This window comes from Acipenser ruthenus, chromosome 20, assembly GCF_902713425.1.
Source record: "Acipenser ruthenus chromosome 20, fAciRut3.2 maternal haplotype, whole genome shotgun sequence".
NCBI lineage: Eukaryota > Metazoa > Chordata > Actinopteri > Acipenseriformes > Acipenseridae > Acipenser > Acipenser ruthenus.
Genome location: NC_081208.1, coordinates 29,970,337 through 29,984,906, shown reverse-complemented (window position 1 = coordinate 29,984,906; position 14,570 = coordinate 29,970,337). Strand labels below are relative to the sequence as shown.

General features: G+C 35.6%; 2 protein-coding genes across 6 annotated transcripts in view; both read right to left on the bottom strand.

The window, feature by feature from the left end:
* The window catches only part of LOC117425749 (protein NLRC5-like), a 38,993-nt gene extending 34,909 nt beyond the window's left edge, over positions 1 to 4,084 (bottom strand). Inside the window, exon 1 of one of the 3 annotated variants that reach the window (XM_058993893.1) lies at positions 3,882 to 4,084. The gene's annotated coding sequence lies outside the window, so the exon portion shown is untranslated. Of the gene's footprint in view, positions 1 to 2,978; positions 3,088 to 3,881 lie in introns of those variants that run through there. The other 2 variants (XM_034904412.2, XM_058993892.1) reach the window with 2 other exon arrangements.
* A 208-nt stretch (positions 4,085 to 4,292) lies between these two features.
* Positions 4,293 to 14,488, bottom strand: LOC117425735 (5-hydroxytryptamine receptor 3A-like). 3 transcript variants are annotated; one of them, XM_058993889.1, is made up of 11 exons: positions 14,358 to 14,488; positions 12,281 to 12,441; positions 11,340 to 11,546; positions 9,319 to 9,476; positions 8,335 to 8,379; positions 8,128 to 8,237; positions 7,516 to 7,685; positions 6,921 to 7,081; positions 5,978 to 6,185; positions 5,497 to 5,706; positions 4,293 to 5,123 (listed from the first exon to the last, which is right to left on the bottom strand). In XM_058993889.1, the coding sequence occupies exons 3-11, from the start codon at positions 11,500 to 11,502 to the stop codon at positions 4,849 to 4,851; spliced, it is 1,500 nt and encodes a 499-aa protein (XP_058849872.1). In that variant the 5' UTR covers positions 11,503 to 11,546; positions 12,281 to 12,441; positions 14,358 to 14,488; the 3' UTR covers positions 4,293 to 4,848. The 3 variants fall into 3 exon arrangements, with proteins under 3 accessions (XP_058849872.1, XP_058849873.1, XP_058849874.1); XM_058993890.1 differs by lacking the exons at positions 12,281 to 12,441; positions 14,358 to 14,488 and having other exon boundaries at positions 4,294 to 5,123; positions 10,419 to 11,476; XM_058993891.1 differs by lacking the exons at positions 4,293 to 5,123; positions 5,497 to 5,706 and having other exon boundaries at positions 5,958 to 6,088.
* Between the last annotated feature and the right edge of the window lie 82 nt (positions 14,489 to 14,570).

Genomic DNA, 14,570 nt, shown 5'->3' with positions numbered 1-14,570 from the left:
TCACAAACGCGACATTTAAAGTCAATATGACAATTAAATCTAAAAATAAAAATGCTTCAGTCTTTAAATGTAGCTAACAGATAAATCCGCATGGAACTCTTTATATTGTACACCTGGCATCCTACAGAACAGATAAATGTTACACGTGTTTTCAATATTTATAAATCTGAAAGTACACATTTCAAAACTTTTAAGTATGTTTTTATTAACATCTATGTATTAAGCTAAATCCGGCAAGCAATCTAATTTTTCTGGTTAAATATCAGAAAAATGACATCATTTAATAAGATTCTTTACCAAACAAAAATAAAAGTTGAATCCACTTTCTTTCATTCTAATTGAATTCAGCATTACAGGGTTGTATGTTAATATCCAATATTACAGTGAAACTGTGTTACGCTGTTTTGGGGAGTTTTTTTTTATTTTTTAACTTAAATTGCTGCGGCATTTATGCTGTTTGTAGTTGTATTGACGGTTGTATTATTGCAGTGTGACCTTATTTTCATTTGGTGAACGAGAGTATGACTCCTGTAAACGCATGCTCTTCCAAATACTCCTGCAAGCTGGAACGAACCGCTGTTTTTAATTAAACAAAGGACTACCATGAAGGTAAGGACATTTGAGGGCATTACTTTTATTGCACCCCAGATTCCAATGAGTAAATTAAAAAATATGTCGCGGCCATTGCTATATTTTAAAATGTGCCTTGCACATTATAATTTCAAGAAAATGTGGCAAACCAGTGATATTTTGCTTAGAGACACATATTTACACGTGCCGCAACTGAGAACAGCAGACTGCGGGTAATACACTTTTGGATGAAAATCTTCTTCAAAAACAACAACAAATAATAATAATAATAATAATAATAATAATAATAATAATAATAATAATAATAATAATAATAATAATAATAAACTTAGAAATGCACCATCTTCAAACCGGCTGTGTAAATAATAATGTGTAAACAGTCGTTACAAACACAGCTGTAGCGTAAGCATTGTACAGTATAAACCCCTTGCTATTTACCCACACCCCTAATTTGTATTATTTATTTTTTTTAGTTGTGTAAGTGTGTCTTGCGAGGCTCTGTAGCACGTGGAACTAACTAGAGTGAATAACTACTATAAAAATGTCGCAAACAGAGAGGCGCTCAATATGGTAGTTTTATGTAAAGCACCGTACAGTCATCTGATATTTTATTTAGTTTCTTAGCAGACGCCCTTATCCAGGGCGACTTACAATTGTCACAAGATATCACATTATTTTTACATACAATTACATTATTTTGTACACATTATTTTTACATACAATTACCCATTTATACAGTTGGGTTTTTACTGGAGCAATCTAGGTAAAGTTCCTTGCTCAAGGGTACAGCAGCAGTGTCCCGACCAGGGATTGAACCCACGACCCTCCGGTGAAGAGTCCAGAGCCCTAACCACTACTCCACACTGCTTAGTTGTAGTGGGATTTATGTAAAGTCACACTATAAAAAGTATTGATGCTGCGTGTACTTACTGTATTGCGCTCTACAGCTGTGTATGGAAACTGGGAGTCTATGACAAGGTTACTGTGATTTGGTCACACTTGCGGTTACAGAATCAGCGTGTTTTGCGTCGTACCTAGACAACTAGGCCCAGGCATTCGAAAGGTTTGCGCACGCACAGAGAGTTATGCGCGAATGCACAAAATGTGCCATATTCAAAACTTCTATTTGCGTGCCACAATCCGTTTTGCGCTGTGCAAAAAAAAAAATGTATGCATAGCGCAATTTGGCGGGAGTGGCCGACAGTTTGCGAGATCCTGCCATGTTCGAAATTGTGGCCAAGCACAAAACCAGTTTTGCGAGGCACCGAATAACGGTTTTAAACTCCGCGCACACCACTCATCCAATCACTGAAGTGAAATGCAGCCGCTTTCCGAGATACAACAGCAATGGAAAACACCCATCGATCACACAAGGTTCCGTCCACATCTACATAATGATTATATTCAAAAGAACGATTGAGATAGCAGCATCACTAGTGTTAATACATGTTTTAAAAAATGAACTGGGAAGCTGCATTTACACAGATTTCAAGATTCCAGCTGGATTATTAATTGTTGTTGTTGTTGTTGTTAATGTAGGTATTTATTTTCTTATAACAGACGCCCTTATCCAGGGCGACTTACAGTTCTTACAAAAATAACACACATTACAAAAATCAGATCAGTCCAGACACAGAGCAATATAGGTTTGATAAGCGGGATCACGGCTAATACTGAGAAAGAAAATAAATAAACAGATGGTACTGTAACAGAAAACAAGAAAGTCCAAAAATGTAAATGAATTAGAATAGGTTACATGCACTCACAGTGTGTGACACCTGTCAAAATTATGGAGACAGAAGTAGAGAAATCATAAACTCACTTCCCAGCAAACAGCACAGCATAGATACATATATATGTTTGAATTCCGTAGCTTATTAGACATGCTAACGCTTGGATTAATGATAAACATTAGATACAACTGTATACATGTGCGCAAATTTCATATGCTCAAGCACAAAAATATTTGAATTGCTCCGAAGGCAATGAATGGAAATGAAAGTTCTGCGATAAGCGTGAATGCGCAGAATGTTTCCATTACATGCGTCTAGCTAAGCGCCCTATCCTCAGCAACACCGGCAAAGGGCCGCAGTGCACAAGGACTCAAGCCGTAAAATATCCCTGTAGTTGCATCTCCAAAGTCTCCCTTTCCTTTCCATGCCCCTCACCCGGTAGTTCCAAAGTTCGGTAAAGGACACAGCTGACTTATTATAATTGTATAAATTGTATTATAATTGGCATTACATTTAGAACAACAGTGTTCCGCTTCGAGCATTATTAAATATCCATAACTACTGGTACATGAACCATGAATGACCGGCATAATACCGCGCTGGTTAAATTACACTGTAGCTATAACACACAAAGCAGACCGACTCGAATTATACCGTTTTTCCCCTGACATTTGTTCTTTGTCTTGAAGAGGTTTGAAGGACCACAACAACAAGTCGCCCTGATATCACCTGGCTTCTCTCTGAATTGTGTGGTGCATGTGAATCTCTATAGAAAGAACACTGAATGCATTATTCTGCTCTGCCCCTTGTCTGCTTGGATCCCGAAACTGTTGTACGGATCGCAACGCAGCCATTCCAAACTTGGGCGCGCCTGCTTGATCTAGTTCTTGGGTTTCCTGCACGTTGCTTAATAAATTAACCCTCGCTGAAATGTGAGTATTATTTTAAGGGTTAATATTTACTATGAGTGCCGTAAAAATCGTAAAAATTAAAAAAAATAAAAAAATAACGTGTTTTTTTATTTATTTATTTTTTTAATCAGCTTAATCAGGCCCACGCCATACTGCTATACAGTATGTTACTACAATAGTACTTCATCACAAAAGTGAAATATTACAGACATTCGGTTGTAATGAAGCCAGGGCAAGGTGAAATATTCACTAGTAATATTTTATTCTACGGCGTAGAATAAATTTGGGAATCCCCGTGTTCTGGACGCTCCTCAGCACATTATCATGCAGTCATATTAATGTTACATTAACTGAAACGTGCACCCTGTTGCTCATAACCATTGCACCAAAAGCCATACACGCAATGTTACCATCCATTTATAGATATATCCACATATGCTAATCTATAGCTTGCGTTATATATTATTCTCACTGAACAAAGCAGCACCCTGATGAACCCGGGAACTGAGTTGTGCGCAGTCCAGCGTACAGGTAACACATTTTACACACATGAAACCCTTAGCTGAGTTGCTTGCTTAATCGTGTATACGCGAGTTATTAATAAAATGTTTTTAACAATGATATATTTCTGTATTCTGTATCTTACCGGAGCTTGGGGTGCTGAGTATTGTGCTGTGGCAATCTGAAAGTGAAAGTTAAATGAGAATAGTTTTATTTTCAGATTAAAACTACAGCAACAGACTGAGAGAAATAAAATAAAACGATTATGCACGTTACTGCCATCTAGTGGTTTTCACCGTCATTATGTTGAGGAGTTGAGTTGTCCTTTCTGATCTGACCTCTGTGGTTTAGTTTTCCATGTCTGGGCGCGTTCAGGTTTTTGTACTGCATTGTGTGTACACGCTTGCCGGCCCTCTCCTATCTGAATGGCACCTGTAGCTTCCAATGTACTGCAGCGGTGGGGTTTTCAAAAGGGGGGCAAACTAAACAACTGTTTCAATTTTTTTTAAATAACACACACACACATTGCTTAATACAGTATTTAATGGAAAGATTTTGCATTGCCAAGAACACTTCAGGTCTTGGTTCATCTGTCCCGGGTCTCATGTCTATTTTCAACTAATACTCACTGATCTCTGGATATAAAAATCAACAAATATAAAGACCAATATAGAAAATTCTCAAGCTCATCTAAAAACCCTCTTTTCATACCTCTTTTCAAATACCAGAAGTCACAATACTGGCAATTTCATAATTAATAACACAATTCGCTCTTGGTTTAAAATTAAAGCTTTATTGAAAGAATCAATTTAGTAATCTAAATAGCTTGTACTGCAAGTTTGTTTAAAATAAGAAAAAAAAGTAATGAATAAAGTTTTATATAAAGAAAATAATTCTTCAGGTCAGCACATATAACGAGGTTTGAACAAAGCCATAGTCTAATATCATTGGGTTACATGTACTTTTTGCTTTCCTCGGTACTTTCTTTTGTAACTTATTTAATGCTGATAACAAAATGACTTTAGTAACATGTTGAGTTCTAATTTAATTTGCTTGCTTATATGTTTAGGATTAATTCCCTTAATATGCAGAATTAGAACAAATGGAATTTGCTAAGTATGTGGGATTGCCCAAACAATAATTAATACTCCCATACTGATTACTATGCTAAAAAAGTAGAATATACATATAAACCTGTCTAAGACATAAGCAACCATGTGCCAGTCATTTTGAGATTCCTCTTTGAGTCTAGTGTTGGCCAAGTGACGTCTGATCATTAAGATTTCAAGCAGCAGCTTCTTCAGCAGTATTGCTTCATTACTGTCCTTCCTGCTTGTTTTCTCCGAGGCTTTTTTCATTCGAATCGATGTGCTTGGTACGCTGGAATCTGAGGGTGTCAGATAATCAGTACAATAGTGTAAAGACACTGTGTGACATTACAGTAATATAGACACTGCTGTTGTAAAAGGTGGGAACAGAATTGACTCTCTCTCTTTATTTCAATACAATTACAGCAGTAACAGTAAACATTAACATCTACAGGACAGCTGTACAAAATCAACAGATTACAATCATTTGGATTCATGGGAAGAAAATAAATTATTACAATTTTTAAACAATGCTTCAAAAACTGGAAATACTAAAGAAACTGATCAAATCAGGTATGAAAACTAGCTTGGAAGAAATACTGCAATTGGGGGTGTTCCTGTATGCAATAGCTTTGTTGCCTTTTTCTATTTTCATAACTTTGAAGGTCTTACTTGAGAAACCGATAACGTTCTCATCAGCTCCTGCATCTGCTGTGTGACTGGTTTTCACAAGAAGGACTTTTGCCATGTGCTTCAGCACCCACTTTTTCATCCAGCTCGGCACCTCAGAGCTCATCGATGACATTTCCACCATGTACAAGACTCCGATTGTACCCATTATGCTTATTATCATCAGGGCAAAGCAAAGTCCGCAAAACACCCCTGTGAATACAATATGAGGAGCGTTACATTCGATAGGCAGATGACAAAAAAGAGGGTCTAACTGTCATGAAAGTTACATTTTAAAAATAGGATGTTACAGATAATATCTACATATAGATTGAACACCATGGAATGAGGGCTGCTGTTTTTTGGGTCTTCATGGATTTTAGGACACACTGTACCTATGAGAAGTTTACTATAGTTTTTACAGATTTAAGAAGGTAGTTGCCCATGTGGAAAACATCAGCTCTATAGTTGTGTTGTGTGTTACCAAGAATGGGAGACACGTCTGTGTTGGGTAGCTGATCATTCAGTATTAGAAGCAGGACCAAGAAACCAAGGACAACTGTGATCTTGAACCCCAGCCTTTCCCCTCCAGTTACTGAAATAAACATGCCAGCAAAATCCAGGATTATCAGAAACACTGCTGGGCATATCAAATTCATCACGTACACAATCGGTATCCTTTTTAATGTTATCTGAAAAAAAAAGAGATTTGGCACAATATAGCAATTTAAAATTAATTGATCTACATAAATCAATCTGGATACAATGCAAATGCTCAGCCCTGAAATTATACTTTGAATAGGTTTTCAAAGGGAAATTTTTTTTCAAAACTTTAGTTACAAAGTCAAGTTACTTGCTGTTCAGGGTTAGGGTAAGTAAAGTGCTGACTGCCTGAGTGTTTTATGAAAGACTGCCATAAAGCGAGTTATTAATATAATATTACTTTATATATAATATTACTTTATATACTGGGATGGCCATTGTTTTGTTTATTCACAAACATCTTCCTAGCTTTAAGTGATCGAGGACAAGACATTACATAACACTGAAGATGAGCCAAATGCCATCTTGTCATCTTTTGCATACGCTGTACTTACAGTTGCAAATTAGGACTGTGACTATACAAAGGGAAAACCAGTACAGTAACCCTAATTTGCAAAAGTGTGGATCAACATTGCAACAGAAATATTATGTATAATTTAACACACTTTTTCAAACACTGAAATATGAGCATTTTTGCAGATCAAGAAGACACCTCTGAGTTTGTTTTTCTTATTGAAATATGAAACGTGCGCAGTAGTTTTAATGTATCATCGATAAATATTTGTTATGAATCATATTGAGAGAAAATCAAATTCCTCCCTTGAGCAATTACTTAAGACTGCACAGCGAGCTATGTCATTTTTATCATTGTTGATGACTCTTACCGTGTATTTGACTTGACTGTGCAGAGTGCCACTGAAAGAAAAATTTAGGTTCTGGACATCAATATGCAGAAGCTCCCATTCTCCTCTTTTAGAGAAATTGTCCCTGGAGAGCTGGGTTACAACAGAAGAGTTGGACGCTGCAACCATAGTTATTTGTTCCACTGGTCATTTAATAATGAAATAAAAAAAGAAATGATAACAGTGTATTAAATGAAACCTTCAGACACGTGTGTGACTTTGTGCAGAGAGAAACAGAGACTTATTGGATTCAGTTATTTCTAAAAAGAGTTAGTTTTAGGGATGTTTTGTTTGTTTATTTGAGAGATTTGAACTGTCACAATATAATAAAGAGCTGTGCTACTGTAAAGCAGCTCTATCTGAGCTAATCAGATTTGTGGTATCTGTTTTAAAAGAGGTTCAACAGGAACTAGCAACTCAGAAAGACTACAAAGTTTCTTTACATAGTTGGGTCAACATTAGACTGCACCAGCAATCTTTGCTTCTGTTATGATATATATTATATATATATGTATATGAATTTAGATTATTAACAGGTGTGTATCTGTACTTGTATATTTAAATGTAATTAACTCACCTGTATGCACATAAGGACCAAATGTTATTGTGCACTTTTGGGTGTCAAAAGGAAATCCAAAAATGTCCAACTTGCAGGCAGTAACAAGTCTTACAGGGTTGGATTGTTTAACAGAGCCATCATGCTTCACTTGTAAAACATTGACCACGGGGCTTACATCATCATCCATGCTACAAAATAAGAGTTCTGGGATTATAACTCATTTTATTTTATTTTATTTGTTTTTTAATTTAGTGTGCCCAATTATTTCCCCACCAATTTAGAATGTCCAATAATTTTTTCTCTTCACACAGCTGAAGAGATCCGAAGGTTCAGTGGGCATCCTCTGATCCCACGACTAAGCCAGCTTCCTCTTTTACTCCCAGGAACTGTCAGCGAGCTTCCAGCCTCTGGAGGACAAAGGCCAGCCCTGCAGGTGTCCGCTCTGAGATCACTTGTTGGCTGGCCTGCAATGTTCGCTGTAGCTCGTTGAGGAGAAACAATAACTGCATATACACAAGCCAGAAGCTCATGCAACAGCTTCACACTCAAAGATAATATGTCAACCCAGCATAGATATGTACTGCAGATTGCAGAATGTGACAGCTCTCTACTGCAGTGAAATACACTTACATCTCATAGATATAGAGGTCTGGTAACCACAACAGGTCCAATGGTATTGTTATTGTCTCCATTCCACAAAACTCATTAGGATCCCATGATATAAAGCTGTTTTTCCATGTCTGTAATTTACAAGTACCAGTTAGTCTACAAACACTGAAGCAGTTTTAAAATGTAAATGCATACAGTATTGGATTTGTGCTATGCAATAGTACTTACCATGTCCAACCACAGCAGACTTGTAAGCCTTTGTGTCGTCCCTTCCTAGTAAAAGACAAACCAAAAACAATCCAGTTATTGTGACCAAGGAAAATAAATGTAAATATTTAAAGAATGCTTGTGGTGTGCAGGGTGAGTCATACAGCGCATGTTCACATTGCGAAGGGATTCTGAAGGGAGCGTTGCATTGGCTCTGTCGCTCCCGTGTGTTAGGGAGGCAAAATCTGCAGGGACAGGCACCCAGTGATCTCAGAGCGGACACCTGCAGTAGGCTGGCCTTTGTCCTCCAGAGGCCGGTAGCTCACTGACATTTGCTCGCAAGTCCCTAGGTGTAAAAGAGGAACCTGGCTGGTTCGTGGGATCTGAAGACACCCACTGAACCTTCGGATCTCCTGAGCTGTGTGGGGAATTGCTGCGATGAGGAGAAAAAATGACTCGACCTTCCAAATCGGGGAGAAAATAATTGGGCACACTACACTGAAAAAAAGATATAAAACATGCTCCCCCACTGACAAATTGTTGTACTATGTAGGGCAGCAATAGAACCATGATTATGGGTTACTGGTGCACATTAAAAGTGTATCTTGAGCAATTGTAATTGCTTATATTTAACACTAACAGTCATTGATTGTTGGTACTTTTACAGCTTTCTATAGATTACACTTGTGCCCATGGATTAGACTGATGTGTTATTTTGTTTAAATTCAGTAGAGTTGAATTTAGCTGTAGGGAGTGGGACAGCAAGCTCTGCTAAAATGACATCATCATGCTCTACTAAAATGACATCATCAATCTCTGCTAAAATGACATCATCAAGCTCTGCTAAAATGACATCATCAAGCTCTGCTTTAGCTCAGGAAGCAAAACATAAATGTAAAAAAGAACTGTACTTATACCTTACCAACAGCCTGAACCATACATTAAACATGCAGCCCCCCATTGAATTGTTGATCCATGCCAATGTGGTCTCCCTGAGTCTCTTACCAGTTGAATAATGTTAGCCACGGTGGAGTCAATGAAGACTTGAGTAGGCTTTCTCCAATCATCTACTGGTCGAGATTGTAAAAAACGCACAGAATCAGTCAGCTTCAAATGTTCCATCAATTGAAAATATTCACAGGAATTCTCAGAAAACAAAACATCTGTAAAAAAAACATCTGTGTTAATGCTAGAAGAGTTACATCAGGGGGTATGCCTGATTTTCAGAGCTTGGTAACTTAGCTTGAGTAAAATCTGCTTTAATAAAGGACTGAAACTGAAAAGCAATTCACAGTATTAGCATATTTGCCCAAAGTTCTGATGTTTGTGTGTTCCTGCTGACAGCAAGCTTAACAAACATAACAAGCTTAACCTAATGAGGTTTACAAGGGGCGAGTACAAGTATAAATTCAAGTATTATGACCCACTGCCATGTAAATCAGCTCAGTAATGTTAAAAGTTAACGATAGTAAAAGCATAGCAAAGTGTAATACAATGTAATGAAAGCACGGTAAAGCGTAGGGAAGCATTGTAATGAATAGCGAAGTATGGTAAAGCATATTAATAAACATGGCAATCCAGGGTAAACTATGGGAGATGCAGTATAAGCAAGGGAGAAGCATGGGAAAACTGCAATAATTATATTTGCCATGCTTTACAACCCTTATGGAACAAACATATCTTTTTAATATATAGTTTAAAAGTATGATCCTTATATTTTTCATATATAGAAATTGGCCCCTTTTTTATATATTTAAAATATATGGGATATATTTGAAATATATTTTAGTCTGTAATCCATATATTTAATTTATATGAATTACAGACTAAAATATATTTTAAATACAGCCCATATCTTTTAAATATATAAAAAAGGGGCCAGTTTCTATATATGAAAAATATAAGGATCATACTTTTCTACCATATATTAAAAATGTTTTTTCCATAAGGGAATTCTCTGTATCCTTGACCATTCTTGTCCGGGCTCTCATTATGCTATGTAACATTTTGCTATACTTTACCAATGTTACCAGTATGTCACAGCATTATTATTATTATTATTATTATTATTATTATTATAAAATGTATATAAAAATGACACTCACCCAAATGTGCAAAGATGGTAAGTATGATAAAAACAGATTTTGTCATGACTGTATATATCAGTGTTATTTCTTGAGACATTTGTAAAGGTTTGGCAAAGGCAACACACACCTGCACTATATTCTTGGTTTTATGGGAGTGGCTGGTACTTAAGAAAAAAAAAGATGGTGTGCATTACTGCCATCTAGTGGTTCACGTGGCTATTGTTTCAAAAGCGTCAATTTCCACCAGCATAAAACAAACTAAACCCCTCAGTCATTATATCGAGTTGAGTGATTTTTAATGCTCATAACTGGTTTAATTTTAACTTAACAGGTTTAGTTTTCCAAGTCTCGTTGATTTCAGGTGTGAATCATATGATGCTTATACTACATTGTGTGTTTACACTGTTCTATTATTGGTAATTAATTTAAAACCACCCTATTTGAATTGCGCCTGAAGATCCTGTTGTACTGCAGTAATGTGGTTTTCAAAATTAGGCGAACAAAAAAACTAGATTTCAAAATAGTTTTTGAATGTTACATACAGAACTATAGATCACTAAATTACCCTATTTAATTGCAAGATTTTGCATGGCCAATGGTTCATCTGTCCCAATGAACACGCGCTATTCTCTGGATTATACAAATCTACAAACATATAGGCCAATATAGAAATTGCCCAAGCTCACCATAAAACCCTTTTTTCATACCTCTTTTCAAATACCAGAAGTCACAATACTGGCAATTTCTTAATTGATAACACAATTCGCTCTTGGTTTAAAATTAAGGCTTTATGGAAAGAATCCATTTAGTAATCTAATTAGTTTGTACTGCTTTTTAGGACACACTGTACCTATGAGAAGTTTACTATAGTTTTTACAGATTTAAGAAGGTAGTTGCCCATGTGGAAAACATCAGCTCTATAGTTGTGTTGTGTGTTACCAAGAATGGGAGACACGTCTGTGTTGGGTAGCTGATCATTCAGGATTAGAAGCAGAACCAAGAATCCAAGGACAATTGTGACCTTGAACCCCACCTTTCCCCTCCAGTTACTGAAATAAACATGCCAGCAAAATCCAGGATTATCAGAAACCCTGCTGGGCATATCAAATTCACCACGTACACAATCGGTATCCTTTTTAATCTTATCTGAAAAAAAAAGAGATTTGGCACAATATAGCAATTTAAAATTAATTGATCTACATAAATCAATCTGGATACAATGCAAATGCTCAGCCCTGAAATTATACTTTGAATAGGTTTTCAACAGGAAAACATTCTTCAAAACTTTAATTACAAAGTCAAGTTACTTGCTGTTCAGGGTTAGGGTAAGTAAAGTGCTGACTGCCTGAGTGTTTTATGAAAGACTGCCATAAAGCGAGTTATTAATATAATATTACTTTATATATAATATTACTTTATATATAATATTACTTTATATACTGGGATGGCCATTGTTTTGTTTATTCACAAACATCTTCCTAGCTTTAAGTGATCGAGGACAAGACATTACATAACACTGAAGATGAGCCAAATGCCATCTTGTCATCTTTTGCATACGCTGTACTTACAGTTGCAAATTAGGACTGTGACTATACAAAGGGAAAACCAGTACAGTAACCCTAATTTGCAAAAGTGTGGATCAACATTGCAACAGAAATATTATGTATAATTTAACACACTTTTTCAAACACTGAAATATGAGCATTTTTGCAGATCAAGAAGACACCTCAGAGTTTGTTTTTCTTGTTGAAATATGAAACGTGCGCAGTAGTTTTAATGTATCATCGATAAATATTTGTTATGAATCATATTGAGAGAAAATCAAATTCCTCCCTTGAGCAATTACTTAAGACATTTTTATCATTGTTGATGACTCTTACCGTGTATTTGACTTGACTGTGCAGAGTGCCACTGAAAGAAAAATTTAGATTCTGGACATCAATATGCAGAAGCTCCCATTCTCCTCTTTTAGAGAAATTGTCCCTGGAGAGCTGGGTTACAACAGAAGAGTTGGAAGCTGCATCCATAGTTATTTGTTCCACTGGTCATTTAATAATGAAATAAAAAAAGAAATAATAACAGTGTATTAAATGAAACCTTCAGACACGTGTGTGACTTTGTGCAGAGAGAAACAGAGATATCAAATTGTTTTATTTGCACATCCACACAAATAACTGATTAGATTAAATCCACATACAATTTCTGTTACAGAGGCACAATTTGAACTGTTACAATATAATAAAGAGTTGTGCCAGTGTAAACCCTGCTCTCTCGAGCAGCTCTGTCTGATCTAATCAGATGCAGTTTTGCTACCTGTTTTAAAACAGGTTTACCATTTACCATTAATGCACGATAACAGAAATAATACTGTAAATCCAAACAAAAACATGTTAACGTGCATACATTCCAATTTTATTTTCACAATTGTATTTAATTATTAACATTAGCCTTGTTTGCCACATTTTACCATGTTTTGCATGCTTGCCAATTTTTGTCCAAGCTCTGGCTTTGCTATATTCCAGTGATACCAGTATGTCAGTTTTTTTTTTTTTTTTTTTTAAAGAAAAATAATATACTATAGAAATCAGAAAGACTTGTCAAAGACACCTGCACTAAATTCTTGACACTCCCCATTTCCCTGTCCCTAACTGTAGGCGAATAAAATTAAAACTATGTATCTTTATTGATAAACTAGAGGCAGCAGTGTTTCAGGGGTTCTTAATGGCAGTGCTATTTGTACTGGTAATATCAAAAAGCCTATTGACAATACATATTCTTCTGTTCTTTAAAAAAAAAAAAAAAAAACATGTCTACTGTCACATTCAAACAGGTTAGTGCTGTAGAATTCAATACATCAGGAAGAAGATTATATATATATATATATATATATATATATATATATATATATATATATATATATATCGTTTTTAGATTAAACCAAAAACGCCGGTGTGTGCCAGTAAAGGAAAGCAACGAGCCGTGCGAGTTTTATGAAAACCATAATACAATGTACACTCAAATTAAACGAAACACATTGTAGCATTCAAAAGAGAAGCTAATTTAGGTGATATTTTAGTTCACAGTAAACATAAAAGAATAATTGACAAAATAGGTTCTACGAACATGTGCACTAGTAGATGTAAAGTGTGTAAATACATAGACAAAAGTAAAAATATAATTAAACATAAGAACACCACATATCCGCTAAAAACTAATACCTACTGTAAAAATAGCAATGTTGTTTATGGAATAGCCTGTGAAAAATGTGATGAAATCAAATATGTTGGAGAGACTGGAACTACTTTGTATAAAAGAATTCAGAACCACCTTTCAATAATTAGAAATAAAAAAATGAATGAACCAATAGTACAGCACTTCACCAGTCAGGGACATGACATAAATGATGTAAAGTTTGTAGTATTAGAACAGCTAAAATTAAGCAATGCGACATATAGAAGAATAAAAGAAAGTAAATGGATAAATAGACTGAACACGATTATGCCAGCGGGACTCAACAGAAAAGAATGAACTAATTAACTTCAATAAATATATAACATTTAAATAAATAAATAAAATTCATTCAAAAGTTGTGCATGCTGATGCGCTGGGGGGGCCAAATCTAGACTGATCCTCAGAGCCAGCATTGCATGATATAATAAAAATATAAGTTTATATAAAGTAGTGTTAATTAGAATTAATACAGATTCAAAGATAGAAGTAAAAATGATGTCACAATATATAGAACACCATTACATTAGCAAATAATTCAGGACAAAAATATCCCTTCAGCTGTGTAGAAAGAAAAACACAGTACAGTACACTTGTTGTTTTTTCTATGCATTCTAAAATACAAATCTGTAAAAAATACTGCACCTTTTACCTCTTTTATATGTAAAGATTTAAACTATAATCTCTGTATCAATTATTATTATGATGATGATTGTTTGAACTACTCACCCTTTTTTCGACATGCAATTAGTTTTTAAAAGTTTTTTAACCCACAGATTCTTGGGCGTCAGGATGGTGTGCAGCAGGATTGGGTAATTGATGACTGCATTGGAAATTGGTGGAGACCAAACTTTGAACCCCCGCAGGTGAGTAAAAAGGCTTCTAGTTAAATTCAGGCAATCTGCAGCTGGTAATTGTGTAGTTCTAGATTGGTGCTTCTCG